We start from the raw sequence: 21,953 nt of genomic DNA, 5'->3' as shown, positions 1-21,953 counted from the left end.
AGACCCATATAATTCTCGGTTGCAGAATTTTGCATTAGGATGCAGAGTGGGGGTGGGGACACACAACAGCTTTAAGATGAAGTGTCAGTCAAGCTGTGTTATCACCAACCTTCTCCAACGTGTTGTCTCCCAGGGGTGCTGAATTACAACCTTCTGTTTTCCATGTGGAGAAGCCTTGTCTACAGTTTATGAAAAGGCCGGTCAGCTTAGGATGGGACCCAGCAACTCAGAGGCCCACTGTTGACACCTGCCTGCATCTCACTACTGCCACATTTGGAATACATCCAACAGCATTTGATGGTTGGCTATATAATATCCCCCAATGTCTTTAATCTTACACTGGACATTGTGGGCAACATGCCAGCTCCATATGCTTTTGAATGCCTGCTACTCTCAGATAATACTACCATGCAAAGAAATCAAGTCTCACCACCCTCCCGCCCCTCCCCCCCCAAAACCCCCCCTCAGAACCTGAATGGGGTCTATTGCATCATTTTGGGCCTACGCCTCCTTGACTTTCATTCACCTTCCATTCGGAACCTTCCGAGGGCTCGGAGCAGGATAAAGCTGCTTATATCCTGAGGAAAAGGCAAAAGATCCTGTGGCTGGTCAACCAGTGGGTGTTCCTGTACGGACGGCTGCTGCAAGCAGAGGCCTGTGCTGTGGCCTTTTTGCAGGTAAGGGGAGGTTGGTGAGGACCCAAGGCCGAAAATTGTCTTTAGGGAGCAACACGGGGCAGTGGGACATCAATTGTAGTATAGAAAGAGACAGTGGCCATAAAAAATGGAGGGAGATGGGAGGTTCCAAAATGTGAAAAATAAATAATTTGGTGTGGCTTGGGAGGCATGTTTTGCCTGGATACAGTACCTGTGAAATAGGCAACTTCCTCCCCCCACCCCAGGTTCATATGTGGTGATGGGTGGTATTATAGTTTGTTGCACAGTCAGCCAGATGTTTAGACTGGATTTGGCACATTTGTCCACCTATCAAGTATTTCCCAAGGATCTGGGATAGGCAGATGTAGGATGTTTGATGGTATTAAATATATTGTCACAGGATGTAAGCAGTTCCAAGTAAGGCTGCCTTTGGCAATTGACCGATGGTAATATTGTCAATGACAGTGGCATCATTGTTGCTTTTGGATGATGATGATGTTTGGTTGGTTACAGCCAGCCACATGTTTAGACTGGAAGTAATGTAATGCATTGGCATGGTGTATGCAATGGATCCAAGCAGTGTGGCATTTGTAATTGACAATTGGAAATTTTATCAATGTGCAGAGTTTCTAAATACCATCCAAGATCTTTCCGTATGTGCTGATAATCACTGAGACCACCACAGCTGGTTCTTGATATTGTGTGATCTTTCCCAATTCTTTGTCTTCTACTATTCCTGGTATTGCCACATCAATTGCCCACACTTTCTTCTTTTCAACCACAGTTAAATCTGGTGGGTTATGTGTCAAGATTCCATCAATTTGCATTCAGAAATCCCGCAGTTGTTATTGCACGCTGCCCTTCTCCCAGCAGTTCTGGGTGTTGGCTGGGAGAACCCACACCTACCCATGCCTTCGCGTAGCACACCTACGTACATGCATGCAAAACCTGACTTTCTCCAGCGATTTTTGCAGCTGAGATTATTGGAAGGCTGAAGTACCTAATCTCCGTCCTAATTTTACTGCTGTTGCCACCACACTTCATACTATAAAACGGGCTAATGTGTCCCACGCGTATTTATTTTTACATAAGTCATATTAGTTGTCTAGCATTCTTCTCCCTTATTGTGGACTTGGAAATCTGGAGAGCAGAGGTGGGTATTCAGCAGGTTCTGATCAGTTCTGGAGAACCGGTAGTGGAAATTTTGAGTAGTTCAGAGAACCAGCAAATATCATCCCTGACTGGCCCCACCCCCATCTAATCTCTGCCTCCCAAGTCCCAACTGATCAGCTGGGTCTTCTTTTGTTGCTCTGCACAGGAGAACGTAGCTGGAAAGCAGGTTAGTGGGGTGTGGAGGGAATGGGATTTTGCAGTAACCTTCCCCCAGGAGTGGGGTGGGAACGGAGGTTTTACAGTATCCTTCCCCTGCCATGCCCATCAAGCCACGCCCACCAAGCCACGCCCACAGAACCAGTATTAAATATTTTGAATCCCACCACTGTTGGAGAGGAGCTGCTAGCTCCTCTCCAAGATAGCCTGCTTTGCTGCTTCTGCTAATCGGTCTTGGTCAATGTCTTGCAGACCATGTCAGAATGTGCCACTCAAGATGCTCGTTTGGGCCCCCTGCTTCGAGAACAAATGCAGGATCGCCGGAGAAATCGAGTGTGAGTCTGCTATATCATCTCAAACTGTCTTAATTGTTTGTGTGCTGTCAGAAAAAGAGCCTAGCCATAAGTGGGATGATCATGGCAAAAAGCCCAGTTTTCTGGGAAGTCTGAACGCAGGTATAGGCAGACGTCAAGTTAAACAATTGCAGCCAAATGTTTGCACAACAACGCAGGTGTGTTGATGTATACTTAGAATTAAAAGAACTGTAACAGAGAACTGTAGAACAATTGAATGAGTGGTTTGTCGGGCTACTTGGATTCTTGCAGTTTTAGTGCTGCTACTGTGTTTTCTCAAAAACAAAGGCCTCTGGCAGTCTGAGTAACCATGGTGATCTGACATGGGCTTTTCTCCTCTTTTGAATAGGATTGAAAATGGCAGCAACTGTGCATCCCCAAAGTTACAGGTAAATTGCCTTGCCTCTAACAAGAGGTTCTTCCATTATTTTCTGATCCTTTATCAGCAGTTGCAGCTGGCATTCCCAAGTAGACAAGCCTAATTTTGCGTAACTATTTTCACTGACCCTTTTTTGTTTTGTTTTGTTGGAAGTAAAGCAGAATTCAAGAAGGGAAGTAGCTCAGAACTCCAACCTTGGCAAGTTTAAGACTCGTGGACTTCAACTCCCACAATTCCTGAGCTATCACGACTGGAGGAGGCATTCTGGGAGTTGAAGTCCACAAGTCTTAAAGCTGTCAAGTTTATAGACCCCTGAGCTAGATAGAGAAAGGTTGGGAGCGTAAGAAAGGAGGACAGGTGACTCTTGACTTAACAGTATAACAGTTCATTTAGGGACTGTTCTAAGTTACAGTGGCACTGAAAAAAAGAGACTTATGACTATTTTTCACACTTAACGACACTTGAAACATCCTCATGGTCACATGATCAAAATTCAGATGCTTGGCGGCTGACTCATATTTACGACGGCTGCAGTGCCTCGGGATCATGTGATCTCCTTTTGTGACCTTCCGACAAGCAAAGTCAATGGGGGAAGCCAGGTTCACTTAACAACCGTGTCACTAACTTAACCGCCGCAATGACTGACTTAACAAGGGTGGCAAGAAAGGTGGTTAAATAGAGGGAAACTCACTTAACAAATGCTTTGCTTAGCAACAGAACTGTTGGGCACAATTGTTGCAAGTCAAGGCCAACCTGTGTTTTTGGACACCCACATTTGCATGAAGTATCTTTAAGGGACCGATGTGCGCATTATGGAGAAAGGACTCTCCTGTTAAACTTGAGTGCGCTTTAGCCATAGGCATCCACTCATGTAATCTTGCATGGTAAGAAATCTTTCCTTTTCTGTCTCTTCTACTTCGTTCGTTCCCAGGTCAGGAACATGGTGAACTGGTTTGCCATCCAAGAAGAACCTTTTCTGAACAGCAGTTACACCATCCGAATCAAGGACAAAGGTCATCATGATTTCCCTGCTTAGGGTGCAAACTAATCTGCTTTGACACTGATTTTCCATTGTGTAATCAGAACGATTATTAGTCTGCCAAGATATGGGAGCTTGGCTCCAGGAGATGATGGCAAGGTTTCGCTTAGCTTGATGGGTTAGGGCAGGGGTCCCCAACCGCCGGTCCACGGACCGGTACCGGGCCGCGGAACAAGCCTTACCGGGCCGCTGGTTGCTGGCGCCGCCATCTTTTTGGTAAAAAGTGCTTCCGGTGAGCTTTTCCGGGTAGAAAGCTCACCGGAAGCACTTTTTCATCAAAAAGATGGCGGCGCCAGCGCTTCGTGAGCTTTTCCGGGTAGAAAGCCATTTCTACCCAAAAGCTCACCGAGCGCTGGCGCGCCATCTTTTTGATGAAAAAGTGCTTCCGGTGACGTCACCGGAAGCACTTTTTCGTCAAAAAAAGATGGCGGCGCCCAGTTGACGCCGGTACCGGGCCGCGGGGCCCAGCTGATGCCGGAACCGGGCCGCGGCGTCGAAAAGGTTGGGGATCCCTGGGTTAGGGTATATTCTATACCTAAGGAATAGCTTCTATTGCTAACACTTTCCTTTCCATCTTCCTCCATAGTTTCATATGACATATACAGGCCCGACTATTCCTGCCTTACCAGACTGTTACAGGTGAATGCCTCCGTTCAGGAAATTGTTGCGTCGTTAGTAGACTGTCAGGACTGGACCAAAGATTGGATCCTAGTCAAGGTCAATTCAACAGGAGGTGAGTCCTCTCTAACCTTTTAGGTACCGTTTCCCTGGGAAGATAAGGAAGCCATGCTAGCTTTGCAGGAGTTACATGGTGATGCCAGTCATGTAAATAACAAGAGCACTTAGACACATATAACACTTCACCGCGCTTTACAGCCCTCTCTAAGCCGTTTACAGAGTCATCATATTGCCCCCAACAATCTGGGTCCTCATTTTACCCACCTCGGAAGGATAGAAGGCTGAGTCAACCCTGAGCCGGTCAGGATCAAACTGTTGGCAGTCGGCAGAATTAGTTTTAGTACTGCACTCTAACCACTGCGCCACCACAGCTCTTTTGTAGATCCTTCATCCCAGTGCTAGACATGACCCACCTGGCAAAACCCCTTTTCTGAGGATACAAACAAACGTAACCATTTACAGCTGTTGGCTACCTGGATGTCCTCTTAAATGTGCTCGGTCCAGGCACGTCTGTCATTGGAAATCAACTTTTTCAAGAATTTATCAATGGCATGAGGCAACTTAAGGAAATTCCCCTACTCTGTTGTCCTCAACTCCTTTACTTTGAGGCAAAGAGCTGTAGCAATAGCCGTAGCAGCAGATAGCGTGGTCAGCAGGAGCTGTTGATGGTTTCCACCATAGTATTACCAAGTCCTCAAGGGAATGAGCTCCCTCACTCTGACTCCATAAGCATTATTGGAGTTTTTAATTAATGGATAGGGATAGCAGTGGCAATGAGTGCACCAATAGAAGACTTGAAGGATCAGTTTGGGATCATCATGGAGAAAATGTATATATACTGTATCTGGACAGTCAGAGTTGACAATGACTTAACAGCACATAAATGAAATTGGGGGTAACAATTTTGGGAGAAGAATGCTCCTGCCTTATATGCAGTGACAAGTGGCTCGGCTATAGCCATGCTGTCCTGGAACAACTGAGGGTCACATCCAAATTGGTGTTAGTCATGGATGTATTTCAGTAAGAGTCAAAACCACTGCAGAAAGGGTTCCTGCATGTTTAAAGCTGAAGTGTTTGAAGCAGGGAAGAAGAGCATGCAGGTGAGTTTTAGTATCCATGAAATCATTCTGAAACTTATTTTTCACATTTCTAGCCGAGTTTTATAGTCTGAGGAAATTATTTCTCTGATTTTTAAAATGGTATCAGGAAGGCAATGCTTGAATATCTATGACGGATTAATGTCCATGCGGCACTTGTTCAAATTTAAAAAAATGGCAGGGGTCTCACCTGAAGCACTGGAAGAAGAACAGGGCTGACATGAGTAGTGTATCTGATTCACTAGGACACACTTCTAATTTTCAAATAATTTAAATCCTGTATCAGTTTAACCCTGCTATGCATCTGATGGAGTTAATAGCTTCTAGCTTTTAACAGAGCTTGTTAGTCTGAAAAGGTGCTCCCAGTCTTGGTTTTTTGTTTTTTTTCTGCCATAGCCTATCTCCTCCTACAGTGAGCTAAGAGAAAAGTAAGTTTACCTACCACTGTTATTGTGTGGTTTGTAACTTGCTTATCCACAACTTTCATCTATCACGTTGAATGTTGGGTCAGCTGTTGTTTGTGTCTGTTCTCTCCTGCTTCAAATGGCCTGGCTTCCTTCAGAACACAAGAGAAAGAGGCCACACGTGGATTTATCTAGGTCTATCACAGGGGCCCCAAACTTGGCAACTTTAAGACTTGTGGACTTCAACCCCCAGAATTCTCCAGCCAGCCAAACTATGCTGGCTGGAGAATTCTGGGAGTTGAAATCCACAAGTCTTAAAGTTGCCAAGTTTGGAGTCCTGTGGCCTATCAGATAAAGATAAACTGCCCCCCTTGAAGCTCTCTTGGGTAGTCTGCCATGGGGGTCCCAGGCTGATTTCTCCTGACCCCTCCTTCAGTTCTCTCTCTTCACACTTCCTCCTCTGTTTCCTTGTTTGTGCCGGGAAGGTTTTGACGCCCTTCTCCCCAGCACAGCCTGGCTCCTGACTGTCTGCCAAACAGCTGTAAGTCAAGCCATGGAGCAAGAAGTCTCAATGGAAAAAGCAGCAAAGTTTCTCCTCCTTTTCTGTTTAAATGGCATTCTGCTCCCCCAGGACGGGAAGGGACAGACCAAGTCAAATTATCTCAATGCACGGAGAAGGGGTGATTTAACCCTTTTATCCATGCATCTTGTAGTGAGAAGAAAATTGTATGTGGATGTACATTTATATGTGCACACAGGTAATGCCTAGCTCAGTGGTCTTCAAACTTGACAGCTTTAAGACTTGTGGACTTCAACTCCCAGAATTCCTCCTCCAGTCATGTTAGGAATTCTGGGACTTGAAGTCCACAAGTCTTAAACGTGCCAAGTTTGAAGACCCTTGGCCTAGCTTTTATTCATTCTCACATGCAGCCCTAGCTCAGGAATTCTGGGACTTGAAGTCCACAAGTCTTAAACGTGCCAAGTTTGAAGACCCTTGGCCTAGCTTTTATTCATTCTCACATGCAGCCCTAGCTCAGGAATTCTGGGACTTGAAGTCCACAAGTCTTAAACATGCCAAGTTTGAAGACCCTTGGCCTAGCTTTTATTCATTCTCACATGCAGCCCTTGAAGACCCAGTGAAAGTCCACTACTTAGGTTTGTTTTTAAAGGCAAAACTAGATGCCAGTTAATGTCATGGTAGGGCCAGCTACTGCTTGATTCTGGAGGAGAAAAAGGATGTATTATCATGAATGTAAAATGGGCCTCTTTGAGGCAGAGGCAAGTAAAGAGTGCTAAATTTACTAGCTAGGTAAGAGCTAATAAGGTGAGCTGTGCGTTCTCTAGCATGGTTGTGGAACGGAAAAGGCAAAGAGACTTGACCGACAGTTACTATTGATTGCTTTCGCCTATGCTGCCTCCTTGTGGCCGGTTGAGAAACAATTGTGTTTCTCAACCTGCTTTCTAACATTTGATTTTGGCAGATAAAGTCGTATTGCCCATGGAAGCTTTTGGTGTGTTTACATCCCTGGGGTTGAACGAGAGACTTTTTGCTGTCAGTGTTCAAGAGCTTCACAACTTGGTGAGTGTTCCTTGTAAATACACAACAAGGGGAAATTTCTCACATCTTTTCCGTTACTCCCACCCTCTCAGCACAATTATCAAAAAGGTGAACCCTGGCATATAGAAAATACCTGGAAGAAACTTTACAACACAGAAAGTGGATTTCCCCCCCCCAGTATAAATGTTACACTGATTTGAAGGGATGAAATCTCTGAAGTTGCGCAAAATTGGAGAAGGGGCAATCCATACCAAGACCAAGGACGGAGTATCCCAAATCAGAATAACAGAATGACAAAGTTGGAAGGGATTTTGGAGGTCTTGTAGTCCAACCACCTGCCTAGGCAGGAAACCCTATATCACTTCAGATAAATGGTTATCCAACCTCTTCTTAAAAACTTCCACTGTTGGAGCATCCACAACTTCTGGAGGCAAGTTGTTCCACTGATTAATTGTTCTAACGGCCAGGAAATTCCTCCTTAGTTCTGAGTTGCTTCTCTCCTTGATTAGTTTCCATCCATTGCTTCTTTTCCTGCATTGGAAAATAGGTCGACCCCCCTCTTCTTTGTGGAAGCCCCTCAAATATTGGAACACCCAAAGCTTTATCTGTACCTCCTTCACTTTGAAGCAAGATAGTGATAAAAGATATTTCCAAACTAAATGATTTGTTTAATGTTTAATGATTTGGGTCTTCTGCATATGGTTTTGGAGTTACAGATTAGCAAAAGGAGGACAGAATTATCTGTAACCGAAGACATTCCGTCCTTTTTCCTAAATGCCAAACAAACACCCAAAGCTCCTAAAAGGGGTTGCAGGATAGTTAAGGTTGTAGTACAGTTGTGTGCAATGGGTGTGGTAGGATTAATATAATCTTCATTTCTAATGTGACCTGGGCTTAGTGTTCAAACATTTCCTGAGGTTCCATTCCAGGACTCAATATGCACAGTGCATCTGTATATAGCAAAAATGCCATCCTTTCCTCCTTTTGCTTGCAAAGGTGCCTCACCCTGATCAGCTTGGCCCCAGTATTGGTTCCTGGGAAAGTTTGGATTTCATTAGTTCAAAGGACCTGGCCAATCAGTTGACCGAGCATGACTGGAACCTCTTCAAAAGCATTCACCAGGTAAGGGCACTCTATTCGTTTGCTTACAAGGATTGATGCTCCCAGTCTTGCCATGAATTATTCACCCATCCTTGTTGGTATCGAGCTGAGATTTCTGACTATTGCTTGGTGCCTAAAGTCAAGGCAAGCAGAGGCCTTAGCCCATTAGCATGCTCGTTTGAAAGAGAAAGCGAGGCAAGGCCTTGTGTCTTAGGGCTGGCGCTTGGGAGAAATTCCCTGACTGTTGTGCTTTTTTTAAAAGGTGGAGTTGATTTACTACGTGGTTGGGCCACAGAAATTTCCCAGTGCAACCACAGCCAATGTGGAGCGTTTCCTGCGTCGTTTCAATGAGCTGCAGTTCTGGATCACCACTGAGCTTTGCCTTTGTCCCGATGTTATCAAAAGAGCCCAGCTGCTCCGCAAATTCATCAAGCTGGCTGCACAGTAAGCATCTACTAACTATGAAAATATTCGGTTAGAAGTGGGTAGACTGTGGGCTGGCAAGATCTGATTCCTTTTCATGAGTTCCTTGAGGTCTATCAGTCAAGACAAAAATAATTACGCAATAAGATACCTGTAGTATCAGCCCACACATTTGTTCTCCTCCCCAGAGAATAGTTTATATTCCTTTCTCAGAAAATTCCATTTTTGTTGGTTTCTTCACCAGCTTTCCTATTTTCAACTTTCTGATTTAAAACAGTGTAATTCAGGAATCCAGCCAGCCTGACCAAAGGCAAGAGATGGAGTGAGATGTCATCCATAAAAAGCAGGTTGCCTTTCCTTGCCTTGTGCTCTTGCTATTATTAACCATTAGGATGACTCTCTCACTTAGAGCATTGAAACCTCACCTTGTAGATCCTGATTTGCTTTTTGGAGACCCCTGAAAAGGAAGCAGATATTTCTTTCCCTGGTGCTCGAGGAATGGAGCATCTGCTGTTTTTCCCGCTTGCAATTTATAATCAATTTTGTTTCGGTTTTTCCTCCGTATCTGAATGCTGTTTCTGTATTTTTGATTTCAGCCTAAAAGACCAAAGGAACCTGAATTCCTTCTTTGCTGTGATGTTTGGCCTGAGCCACTCTGCCATCAGCCGCCTTTCTAGGACTTGGGAGGTACATTTCTACTCTCCAGAGAAGGGGAAACAGTTGAATCAACGTGTTTGGTTTGAAACTATTTTCCTACATTAACATAAACCGTGTTCAACTTTGTACTATCTTCCAATTTCACACTTGCCACTTTGAAAGCCTCTTCCCAGACCTAACAAAGTTGACAAAGCTTTAAAACGTTGTTCTGCGTACAAATGAAAATTCTACCTATGGGTTTGAAGGGTCCACTCTCTTTTCATGGGTCCTGTTTGAACAAATATAAGTTGAATAAATCCCCCAACTTTCCGCACTGGCCATTTATTGGTCATTTCTGACAATTCTCCCTTTGACTTTTCTTCATATCTCAGAAACTTCCACACAAGACGAGAAAGCTATACGGCACTATGGAACGGATGTTGGTGAGTGGAGAGGTATTCCTTTTGTCTTTGGAAGTGTTGTTTCTTCTCTCATTTTACCTCCACTCTGTTTCCCATTTTACCAATGGGGAACTGGTGCCAAGAGTGTGGCTGCCTTACACCAGTTTTATATTAGGAGTTACGGCTAGATTTAAGAGTAGTAGTTTGAATGTTAGTCAGAATATTTACATTTTGACTCTAAGGTGGTCTACAGCAGGGGTCCCCAACCACCGGTCCCCGGACTGGTACCGGTCCGTGGATCATTTTTTACCGGGCCGCAAAGCTTGGGCGCCGCAAGGGGGAGAGAGGGAGAAAAGAGCGCTACGGTATGCCCAGCACCTTCTCCTTCTCCCCCGTCAACCACGCACACGCACGCGCGCAGATAAAGCTGTTGCTGTTGCTGTTGCTGCTGCTGCTGCTGCTGCTGCACCACGACCCGGAGGAACAGATTGAGCACAGGCGCTGAAGGAGCGCAAGGAAGCAGCAGCAGCTGCGGCGGCGGCTGTGCCTCCGACTTTCCCGGGGAAGGTCATTCCCTGACCAGTCGCGCTTCCCGGCCCACGCTTGCACCCCTCACCCCTGCCGCTGCCCACTTCCTCGCAGGCGGAGGTGGGAAGCTGCGAGGAATTCGGGCGTGCTTTCTAGCCGGCTGTGCCAAGTCTTTTTTTTTTTTTTTGCCCGAGGCTGGAAAGAAGAAGGGCGACAGGTCACTGAGGAAGGTGAGAGAGACTGAGAAGGGAGAGAGAAGCCTGGCTAAAGCAGCTCCGCACTGCTTTAGGGACTAGTAGTAGAAGGCGGCGGTTGGCAGCACTTGCCACCAGGCGATGCTTCCGGGTTTTCGGTTGGAAAGCGGCGTTTGGGTGCTTGCGCCTTAGTTTCGTCGAAGGGGGGGGGGCTTCGAACAAAGAGCCGTCCCGATGGTAGTGGAGTCTCGCGTTACTCAGGTACTGGTCCGTGGAAGAATAAATAATCGTGAAACCAGTCCCTGGTTCAAAAAAGTTTGGGGGCCACTGGTCTACAGTTTATCAGGATCCTTCCACAGAGAGATAATATTACCTAGGCCGATGGAGCATAATCTACCTAGACCACGTTCTGAAATATTCCACACCTCCCTCACTTTCTCTTTATAGACTTTCTCACAAAGATATGAGCTCAATTATTTGTGTTGGTCAAATTTAGATCTCTCCCTGAATGGATTCAGTGAGAACTCAAGTTCTTTGGCTCTTAATTTCAAAATCTGTTGAGGAAATCTGTCTAGTAGATCTTTTAGTAGATGAATGGAAATCTATTTCTGGACCTCTGAAAATATGAGGAGATGAATGATATGGAAGAGAATCCCTTATTTAAGGAGGAGCTCAGCAAACCTGTCTGGAGATTGGGTGCCACTGTGCAATCCTGCATTAGGGCCTCAACATCATACCCATCTATCTACCCACTATTAAATATTGCCCCAATATCTCATGATATTATGAGACTTAACACTTAAAGTCCAAGTAGCATTGAATCTCCGTTTAAATTATGCAAGATTTTGGCGCTGCAGCATGTTTCCTGTGAGAGAGTGATCTAACGAGGCTTAGCTATTTCCCCCCGCCCTCCCAAATATATTATGCTAAATATATAATTAGGGACTTTGCATAAGCATGGAAGCTAGCAGCCCAAAGCTTTACCCTTTTTGCAGCCCTTGGAACCACCTCTTATCTGATACTACAGTTTTCTATAGTATTGCATCATCTGAAGTCTGGGAATGCATGAAAATGTCGTAAAGTAAGTCCTAGAATAGATGCATCCGTTAAAGCTGAGCAACTCCTCCCAAAGATCAGCTCTGCTCAGATTTTGTAGCCTTCAGCTACACCCTCAAAAGTTAAGTGTGGCCATTGGCTTCCAAAAGATTTCTAATTCTTCAACCTTTACAATCCAGATGAAGCCACACAATTGAAAAATGGTTTGTAGGAGCCAACAGTCTGCCTAAAGCATGTTTGATTACAAACATCCCGTCTGATTTACCCTTTTCCTTTCCAGGATCCCTCTTGGAATCACCGTGTTTATAGACTGGCTGTGGCTAAGCTGTCTCCCCCCATGATCCCTTTTATGCCTCTCCTTCTTAAAGGTACAATCACAGGAGTCCTATCGAATATACACAAGTGCAGTTTGAAGTAAATGACAGATAAAGCTTCCAAATAACCATAGCTCGTTCAGAGGTTATAAAATATGAAAGGTAGTGCAGCTGTCAAGGTTGAACTGCTTTTGAAATGTTTAGGTCTTATTGCTATTCAACTTGCCAAAGAACTGTGGGGAGGAAAGGGGGGAAAGAATGTAGACAATATTCACCAAGGCCACCAATGCAGGTGTTTGACAGAACTGTTCTCAAAACAAAAGGATGATTCATAATTGGACAGTGTGACCAACCAAGGGTGGGGGGGGAAAGAGAAGCTATTGTTTAACTATACAAGCATTGCGTGGGAAAAAGCAGAGTTGGTTTTGATTCTTCAGTATCAAAACAGTGTCTCCCATAAAGTTTCTGATAGCATCTGCTTTTCTTGGGTTCACGAGTTGGACCATTGACAGAAATTACAATGAAACCAGAGAAACTGCTGGCAAATTAATTCTGCATTTTTGCCTATGTAGATATTTAAAAACTTACCAATAGTGAAGCTCGAGGAACACTTCCTTAATGTTCAAAAGATTTCAAGCCTGTCCTAGAATTACAAAGGGGAAAAGGTCTCCATTTCTTTTTTTTTTTTTTTTGTAACAAATGATGAGACACTTGTGTTCACTTTGCAGATATGACCTTCATTCACGAGGGCAACCGTACCTTGGTGGAGAACCTTGTCAACTTTGAGAAGCTGGTGAGTAGAGATATGGGGCAGGGATAATTAGAAGTAGACTTGCTGTTGTGCTGTTTTGTGAATGAAATAGGCCATTCCGTTTTGGAAATAAAATATTCACTAGCTGGAAAAAAGTACTCTGGTGTTTCTGAGATTTTGACTGCAGGTCGGGATACCTTCAGCATGCATGTTGTGTCAGTTGTCTTTTCAGTCTACAAATAGCTTGACTAGAGAAAATAGAGAACAAGTGAATAATCTAACACAAGCCCATATCTATCCTGTGCAGCGCATGATGGCCAAAGCTGTTCACCTTGTACATCACTGTCGGAGTCATCCCAACCGTGAGTATAGAAGAGTGCTGGGTTTGGGGGGAATTGTGATCCGTGAGGATCAAGGGAAGCAAAGCCTACAGTACACTGCAGTTTAGAATGGTTGCCGCAGAGGTCTCTTGCACAAATATGGTGACCTGATGAAATAGAAAGATTCTCTCCACCCCTTCGATTTTGCAAAGCAGTTTTTAATAAGCACGACAGACTAATTTGTAAGGTTCACGTTTCATCTATTTTTAACACCAATTAAAAATTAAAATTTTAGCTCATCCCATTCCTAAGAAAGTCATACATTTGAAAGAGGAAGATTTACGGGTAATCTGAGTCAGACAGTGAGAGATGCATCAAGAGAGAAATAACTTTCAGGCTCGATGTTTTATAAGGATGCTTTCATTATAATAATAAGCACTTCTGTTAGAGCTGGAATGTTCAGGAACATAGAAAAATGTTTTTGTAGATGTCAAAAAGCAGAAATTAGCAGGAGCTGCCTAGGAAATAACACATTCCTCCTCTGCAAACCTCTGACTTCCTTTTTGTATTTTTCCTCTGCTCCCTTTCTTCAGTTCCCCTCTCTCCCTTGCGGAGTCGTCCCCAGTACCTCTTGGAAGAAGCTCGGGCAATACGTGCCTCAACCTGTAAGCAAATGAATTGGGGAAGTGGGGTCTCCTGTAGACTTTTAAGTGTAGACTTTTTTCTTTGGAATCATCAAATCATTGCATGGTTTATATTTCTCTCCTTTTCAAAAGAGTGCATTGGTATTTTCTCCCCACCCTACACAATGCAAATGTAACAACAGCTGCTTCATAAAGACCAGTGGTGGGATCCAATTTTTTTTTTTACTACCAGTTCTGGGGGCGAGGGTTGGTGGGCGTGGCAGGGGAAGGATACTGTAAAATCTCCAGTGAGAGGTGGAATTTACCAGTTCTCCGAACTATTCAAAATTTCCACTACTGGTTCTCCAGAACTGGTCAGAACCTGCTGAATACCACCTCTGATAAGGACTATATCCTAACAGAGGTTTTCATGAAAACTCCTTGGAAATAACTATAGTTCCATGACAGAGTTCTGAGTCTGTATGCAAAAGGACCTGGATTCAGCCCCTGGAATCTATAAGGAGAGCGGGTGAACCTCCTAAATCTTCTTGAAAATCTGCTACTGTTTAGGCTGTAGCAGGGATAAGCAACCTTTTGGCTATGGGCCACATAAATACCCCAACTCCACTCCATCCACAGGTGTCTTCTTCCAAAAGTTGATGAGAAACTTTTAGCAGCATATGTATTTGTGAGGTGTAGTGTTGGAGGTGGGTTGAGCAATTATGAGTCTTAATGCACTATTTGCTCTAAAATAATCTTTGTCTCCCGTACCTATCCCTCAGAAGGCCAACAAAGTTGGTCTCTGTTCTTCAGGAGACTTTGTTACATCACTGGCCACATCTGTCTTCGAAGCCAAAAAAAGGAAGGATTCTGCCCGTTTAATTATTTTCTTGCTCAATATAACTAGGAAACTGTCAAATGTTATTTAGCGGTGTTCTATCCTTTCTTCCTCTTTCAAACTATTATGGATGATAGATTTCCTTAATCCTGGTTTGTGTCCTTTCAGGCTCAGAACAATCCCTCAGCATTCGAAGTCCGGCTGCAACCTGGGCCCACATCCAGCCCTTGAGAGTGATTGACAGACAGAAGGAACTTTTGCGGCTCTCACGAGACCTTGAATCTTGATGCGAGAAGATTGCCCAAGCAAGGACAGAACCTGTGCCAAGGACTGTTTGGGAAGGCATCTTCTTATGGGTTAGGCCAACTCCCCTCGCATTTGGCCAGAGGAAGATCTCAAGCAAATGAGAAAGCTCCTCCTATTCTTGGTGGCACATTTGATCTGTCCTGATAATTGAAAAATAGGTGACATCTCTACAGAGCCCAAGGAATGATGTGTCACCTGCCTCAGGTTTTACAAGCTGCAAAATTTCTGGTGTGAAAGAGACGGATTCATGGAACACTTTGAGTTGCCTTACCGGGAAAGGAGCAAAATCTCCACTTATCAGTTACCAGTGTTCAACAGAAATGTGTTTTTAAAAAAAAAAAGAAAGAAAGAAAAAGAAAAATGGGAAGATTTGCTTTGGTGTGTCTGATGAATTGTTATTTTCTGAACTAGGAGTTCCCTCTCTTCTGCCAGGTTTAAATAAGATTCTTTAAAATATTTGAATGGAGCCATGTCCTTCCCTCCAGTGGAATTGATTGGATTAATCAGCAGAACACACTGTTGTATTTATTTATTCATTAAATTTATATCTTGCTTTCCTCCTGGACCTCAAGCAGAGTACACAACACTTCCCACTACAAAATTTTCCCTCACTGGTGAAGTAAGCTGGACTGGTGAGGAGATAGTGACTGGCCTAGCAGCTTCTTTGGCATGTGATGGACTCAGAACTGGATATTTCTGCTCCTAGTCTATAGAGCCTTCACTTCAATGAGACATCGCATCTCTTGTTATGTAATGTCAAGTAGGCAATTTGCTAGAAATGGGAGGCACTAGAACAGGGGTGTCAAACTCGTGTCATCATGGCGGCGTCATGTGACGTATCGGGACTCCCCCCCCCCTTTGCTAAACCGGGCAGAGGCGTAGCCAGTACGTGACGCATCTGGGAATTTGACAGCCCTGGGCTAGAAGGTTGCAGGAGATACTGGAATGCTTCTTAAGAGTGCATACAAGCTGCCTTTCATGCTACTAGCAGCTTTGCCCTTAAAAACTTGCGAAGTTGCACGCATCTTCTGGCACAGCAAGAGGTGGGTGTGCAGGAATTACCATTCACGCGCCTTCCTGCCTTATATTTTCATGGAGACAATAGTGAGGCTGGTTGAAGAGGGTTGTAAAATCTGGAGCTGCCCTCCCACCCCCAGGTGGGGAGCTTCTAAGCAGATGGCAGGCTGAAACAGATTAAAGGTGAGAGTACAAACATCAAGAAGTGGTTGGTGGCTGCCCACTTCTGTTTCTTTATCCACAGAGTAAGTGTTTCAGTTTGCCTGAGACAGACAAGGTGTTTGGTAGGCAAGTTTAAGGTAATGTGACTTCTCTGTCCCTCAATGAGCTCAAAGGGTTTTCAGGTGGGGCAGCCTACCCCTTCAATCATGGGACTCCAGGTTAACATAAGAGACTTTCCGGGTACCAGATTTTCTCATAGGGCCATGCAACTGTAGATTAACCAAGTGTAGACTGCATCTCTGAGCATTGGACATGATTGGACAGGAGAAAAGAAAAAGACTAAGGAAAGGGATTTTTCTTTGGGCAATTCTACCTGTTAGCACATGTAATTTCTTATTTGGGCAGGCAGGGGGTGCTGGTCTTGGTGCTGGTGGCAATTGGGGAGGTATGGCAAGCCAGAAATTAAAAACAGTTCCATGTGAGCCAATGGACACTGGATCCACAAGCTTTCCTTGCAAGGATTTTATTGCATGGTCATTTTTGTAAACAATATGTTTTCTATATTATCCTTTATTTTTTTATTCTGATTTTGTAATTATTCCATTTTGAATATACAACTTTAAACATATCGGTTCGTACGAATCTACTGTATCTCTAATGCTAATCTAGGACTAGGGGGTAGAAGTTTTTAACCGAGTGTTGCATTGGACCTGCAGATCCTTTGGACCAGCCAAAGGCAAGAAGAAATAGTTTAGGTTCTTCCTAATCTTCAATATTTTAATTTAAATCCTTTAAAAAAAAGGTATAGAGAGTCAAAGACCAGCCTGTGTATTGTTGCAGCAGTGATTGCTTTCTTTTCAATTTCAGTGGGAAATGCAAGCTGGATTTGCAAGTCCTTAACTAATATGGCAGCCAAAATACAGGAGTGCTTCAATTTATTTTTTCATTCTCTGTATTTTGTTTGTATTGCAGTTCTCTAACCAAAGAGGACCATGCATGTTAGAGAAATAAACATACCTGATTTGCAAAAGGATAGCTTAGAGAAAACATGATAAAGACGTGTGCATTAGGGGAAATAATCACGTGCACATAAAACATACTAGGAACTAGGGTTTACTTCCTCACCCCAGAAAGTGTATGTCCATTGTTTTGTGTCCTATTATCTCCAAAGCTAATTTATGTACAGGATCACCTCTGAATTATTCAGTGCTTCCAAATAAAGGTGGTAGAGCACTAACAGCTAGGCAGCTACTCAACTAATAATGATGTACTCTTCATTTCACAGTGCCTTCAAAAAGAAGTTGACATGTTTAGTAAAGATAACCCCAACTGATTCCTTCATGGTCTTCCACAATGATTCTCTTGTGTTGTTCGGCAGCTGGTTCATTCACTCAATCTCCCCGCAGGTTTTGCAGTTGCATGCATCAGCTTATAGGTAGTTGAGGGTCAGTTCACTTCAATTAGAGCAGCCAAGGTTCCATTTTAGCACAGAATCCACCTCTTAGTCAAATACATTCTATTGAGGAATGAGATCCTTCACAAATTCACGGTCCAGATTGAGAAAATAACAAGTGTTGCAGGTCATGATTTGTGACTGGGACTAGAAGGGAGGAAGTCCTATGGATTTCTCTTGGTTCTAACATGGAGACAACTTGTTATTAGAAGCTTTCTTAGACTTAGCTTGTATGCTGTCAAAATGCTGTCATGGACCATTGGTGATATAGATTGATTTTATAATTTAAATAATTAGTCTTTGACTTACAATCACAATGGAAACCTCTGTTGCTAAGCGATGCAATCGTTAAGTGTGTCACATTGAATTTTATGACCGTTTTGCCACATTTGTTAAGAGAATCACCACCATTGTTAAGGAAACTACACTGTTGTTAATGCGAATTTAGTACCCCCACTGAGTTTGCCTATCAGAAGCCAGCTGGAATGGTGATCACATGACTACAGGACGCTGCAACTGTTATAAATGCACGCCTGAATTTGGATCTCAGGACTGCAAGGATGCTGCGACGGTCATAAGTATAAGGACCAGTTTGTAAGGCACTTTTTTTCAGCACCGTAATTTTGAGCAGCCACTCAACAGCTGGTTATAAGTTGAGGACTGCCTCTTATTACATTTTCTCTATGGAGATTGTGGCAATTGGAACAGATTCACCATCGGCAGTAGAAGGAAGATGTGATTACTTCCATTCTTCAGCACAATTGCAAGTCGATAAATGAGGCAGATGAGGTAAGACTGTCAACAAAACAACCAACATATCTGGGAAATGGTTTGTATTTATAATTAACTCGTACAGTGGATGCTGAGTTGGGCTACTTTGCATCTAGGAAATTCTTGCAGTGCCAAGGCTAGATTCCATAGCTGAATTCAGCCGCTCTTATTTCTGATTCAGGTCATCAGTTATTAAGGTTTTGCTTCAAAGCGATTCGGAAGATCAGCTTTGGAATTGCACAGGGTCAAGCACAGCATACCTTTAAAGCAGCCACATCTTTTTTTTTCAAGCTTCCTGCTTTAAAGATGGGCAAACCCCCTCTCCTAAACCATTTTCATGATTTTCTGAGCACGCATCATCGTCTTATGTCTGATTTGCCATTATTTAATTGCAATGCCATCACCAGTTCATCACTGTTTTCAAGAGGTGAGAAAGGATGCAGAAAGCTCACTGATAGAAACTACTGAATTTGCTAGGAATCCATATAAATCACTAGGACTATTAAGAGATAGACATCTTTCGACTTAAGAGCTGGATAAGTGGAAAGAAATCAATTGGAGATCAAAATGGGTGAGCACCTTTCTGATGGCAGAGTCCTTACTTAACTTTCTGTGGATAGCCAGGGCTTGGCTGGTATAAAAATGGAACAAAAGAAAAGGAGTTTGGATTTTCTGATTCCTTGCTCCCTTGAGAGTTGGGAGGGAGAGTTAATTAGGTGAAGTCTATTTTAGAAGATACACCATATTTTCAGGGAACGCCCCTTCCTTAAATATTAAGAAATCATGCCATTAATTATGGATAGGGTTCACTTGGGTAACCATGGATGAAGAACTCCCTTGCAGCAGGCAGGCAATATTTTCACTGTAGGACAAGACAGCATATCGTGCTTGGAATGGGAGAACAATTGCCATGGCCAACTCAACCCCAGCCAACTCACCAGAGTCAACTCACCACAGCCAGCCTGGCATGAGAGAATGCGCCATAGGATAATTCAACAATTCAATTATTTTAAATAATTAAAAACATTTTAATTTCTGCCATTCACATTTCATTTTGTCCCTCTTTTTGCATCCTTTCTTTAATGATTCTATTCCTCCATTTCTTCAATATTAATATAAAGGGTAGTTGGCTGCAGCAAATCGGCCATTTGTATTGGCCACAGTGAGTTGGCCAAAGCAAGTTGGCCATGGCGAGTTGTCCTAGACCCTACAGTGTTTCACTCATCCTACAAAGATGCTCTATTGCTCCTCCTCTCCAGTGTAACAAATGTTTCCAGGTACATGCAAACTGTATACTTTACTGTCTTTTCACATTACAGGTTGTCTTCTACTTAACAACCTTCATTTAGTGACTATCTGAACTAACTACAACACTGAAAAAAAATGACTTATAATTGTTTTTCACACTTACGACTGTTGCTGCAGTGTCCCTACGGTCGTGTGATGAAAATTCAGACACTTGGCCAATGACTCATATTTATGACGGTTGCAGTGTTCCAGGGTCATGTGATCACCTTTTGGCACCTTCTGACCAGCAAAGTCAATGGGGAAGCCAGAGTTTACAAACTACCTTATTGCAATTGTTAAGTGAAATCACTGAAGTTGTTAAGTTAGTAACACGGTGGTTGAGTGAATCTGGCTTCCCCAAAGATTTTGCTTGTCAGAAGGTCACAAAAGAAGATGACCCCGGGGCAGTTGTAACAGTCATAAATATGAGTCAGTGGCCAAGTGTCTGAATTTGCATCACATGACCATGTGGAGGCTGCAATGGTTGTAATGGTGGGAAGCAATCATAAGGCACTTTTTTTTCAGTTGCAGTTGTAACTTCTTATGGTCACTAAATGAACAGTTGTAAGTCGAAGACTACTTGTAGTAGTAGAGTTTATGATTTTGGACTTCTAGGTACAAGACCACTAAATACAAAATCTTTAAAACCAACGAGAGAGAGAGAGAGAGAGAGAGAGAGAGAGAGAGAGAGAGAGAGAGAGAGAGAGAGAGAGGGGGGAGAGAGAAGAATGTCTTGACATTTTATGGTAGCCCCAAATCATCCCAATTCATATCCTACTTCTGTGTAGCCAGGTGGTGCCTGTGATGGTGAGTGGATCTTTTGAAAGCTGACTTCCAAGATAATGTGTTTGTCTGAAATGAAATCCTAGTCTTCTCCTGATTTGGGGCATCTTACATTGCCCTTGTCTAGCATCTCTAGCCTTTACCCGGATATAGTGGAGGGACAGAACAACATTCAATTCCCTTCCTGGCACATGAGGGGAGGGGTTTTCCCTTCTAGAATCATATGGGTCTTAAACAAGGATGTCCTCATGCATTGAAGGAGATGCAATCCATTTCAGAGCTCTCAGGACCTCGCTGAATGTGTAGGAAAGCTGAAATTCTGCCCTGACGTTTCTCAAACGTTTCTCAGGAGAATGAATTACAGAGTTTGCCTCGAGATAATAAGCTGCTTTTTAAAAAGAAAAGGCATCCCTTTCGTTGGCATCCGTTTATTGCTCCTAGCAATAAATTCAAGCACTGGATCGAGAGAACAGCCTTAGCCACGTGCTAGGTGAATGATCTGCTGGCCTAGTTCCACATCTAGAAGAGAGGAGGGAAAGGCTACTTGTATTGCATTAGGGAAATGTGGACTTTCATAACTGAAGTGATTTGCCAGGAACTTCAACACCCTCCTGGTCTTGGGCGGATGTGGGAAAGAGACGCTGACAGGAGTTGTCAGAAGGGAGGGAAGCATGACAGTGTTTCTCTCTTAATGTTTGCAGAGCACTGCTACGGTCAGACTACACTGGAACCAGAAACCGCAGCACACTTTTTAGTAACTATGGTAACTATGCCTCCAAAATAATGCTACTTGTTGCTAAAAATCAATCCAATAGTTATTCTTATCTTATCTTCCAACTCTTACTACATTTCCTGACTGTGTTTTGGGTTTTTTTTTCTGCTGGCGAATAATAATAATGTGCATTACAATATCTGTGGGAAACATCATTTGCAAGAATTGGTGGGATGACAAAATAGACAAAGAGAAAATGAAGAAGCTAAAGTGTTCTGGGACTTTAGAATTCAAACAGACCTTCTACATAACACCCTGCACTTAACTATTGTTGATAAGAAAGACAAAACTATTTGGATTCTGGACTTTGCAATACTTGGAGAGAAGAGGAGAGGAGAGGAGAGAGAAGAGAAGCAAGAAAAGAGAAAAGAATAGAGGACAGGAGAGAGGAGAAGAGAAAAGAAAGGAGACAAGAGGAGAGAAGAGAAGAGAGGAGAAGAGAAGAAAAGAAAAAAGAGAATCACAAAATAAAAAGATTGGCAAATAGAAGTAGAACAAAAGTGGCAAAAGAAAGCAAAATAGTATCAATAACAACAGGCACCTTACATGAAATTCCAAAACAATTGAAGCACCACTTGGATACCATCGGCAGTGCAAAAGGCAGCTTTACTTGGAACGGCTTACATCTTGCAACAATATCTTTAACATCTGCCTATCCCAGGTCTTTGGGGAGAACTTGATAGGTGGATAAAAATCCCAAATCCAGTTTAAACATCTGGCTGGC

General features: G+C 43.4%; 1 protein-coding gene and 1 long non-coding RNA gene across 5 annotated transcripts in view; one reads left to right on the top strand and one right to left on the bottom strand.

Annotated features, from left to right (window-relative positions):
* The window catches only part of RAPGEF3 (Rap guanine nucleotide exchange factor 3), a 74,012-nt gene extending 57,207 nt beyond the window's left edge, over positions 1–16,805 (top strand). For all 4 annotated transcript variants that reach the window (XM_087956535.1, XM_087956534.1, XM_026673874.2 and 1 more), the window contains 15 exons: positions 527–677; positions 2,238–2,320; positions 2,688–2,727; positions 3,649–3,730; positions 4,343–4,489; positions 7,417–7,514; positions 8,490–8,615; positions 8,857–9,038; positions 9,614–9,704; positions 10,046–10,096; positions 12,113–12,200; positions 12,875–12,939; positions 13,205–13,259; positions 13,811–13,882; positions 14,847–16,805. In XM_087956535.1, the coding sequence (XP_087812661.1) occupies positions 527–677; positions 2,238–2,320; positions 2,688–2,727; positions 3,649–3,730; positions 4,343–4,489; positions 7,417–7,514; positions 8,490–8,615; positions 8,857–9,038; positions 9,614–9,704; positions 10,046–10,096; positions 12,113–12,200; positions 12,875–12,939; positions 13,205–13,259; positions 13,811–13,882; positions 14,847–14,965 (1,450 nt within the window). In that variant the 3' untranslated portion in view covers positions 14,966–16,805. The remainder of the gene's footprint in view (positions 1–526; positions 678–2,237; positions 2,321–2,687; positions 2,728–3,648; positions 3,731–4,342; positions 4,490–7,416; positions 7,515–8,489; positions 8,616–8,856; positions 9,039–9,613; positions 9,705–10,045; positions 10,097–12,112; positions 12,201–12,874; positions 12,940–13,204; positions 13,260–13,810; positions 13,883–14,846) is intronic.
* The window catches only part of LOC148132297 (uncharacterized), a 39,677-nt gene that overhangs the window by 16,059 nt on the left and 1,665 nt on the right, over positions 1–21,953 (bottom strand). The window lies entirely within an intron of this gene.

Source organism: Notechis scutatus, chromosome 2 (genome assembly GCF_049901735.1).
Source record: "Notechis scutatus isolate UNSWTSFEM ecotype Mainland chromosome 2, rNotScu1.2, whole genome shotgun sequence".
NCBI lineage: Eukaryota > Metazoa > Chordata > Lepidosauria > Squamata > Elapidae > Notechis > Notechis scutatus.
Note: the sequence above shows the minus strand (reverse complement) of the source record. Positions and strands in the feature narration are given on the sequence as shown.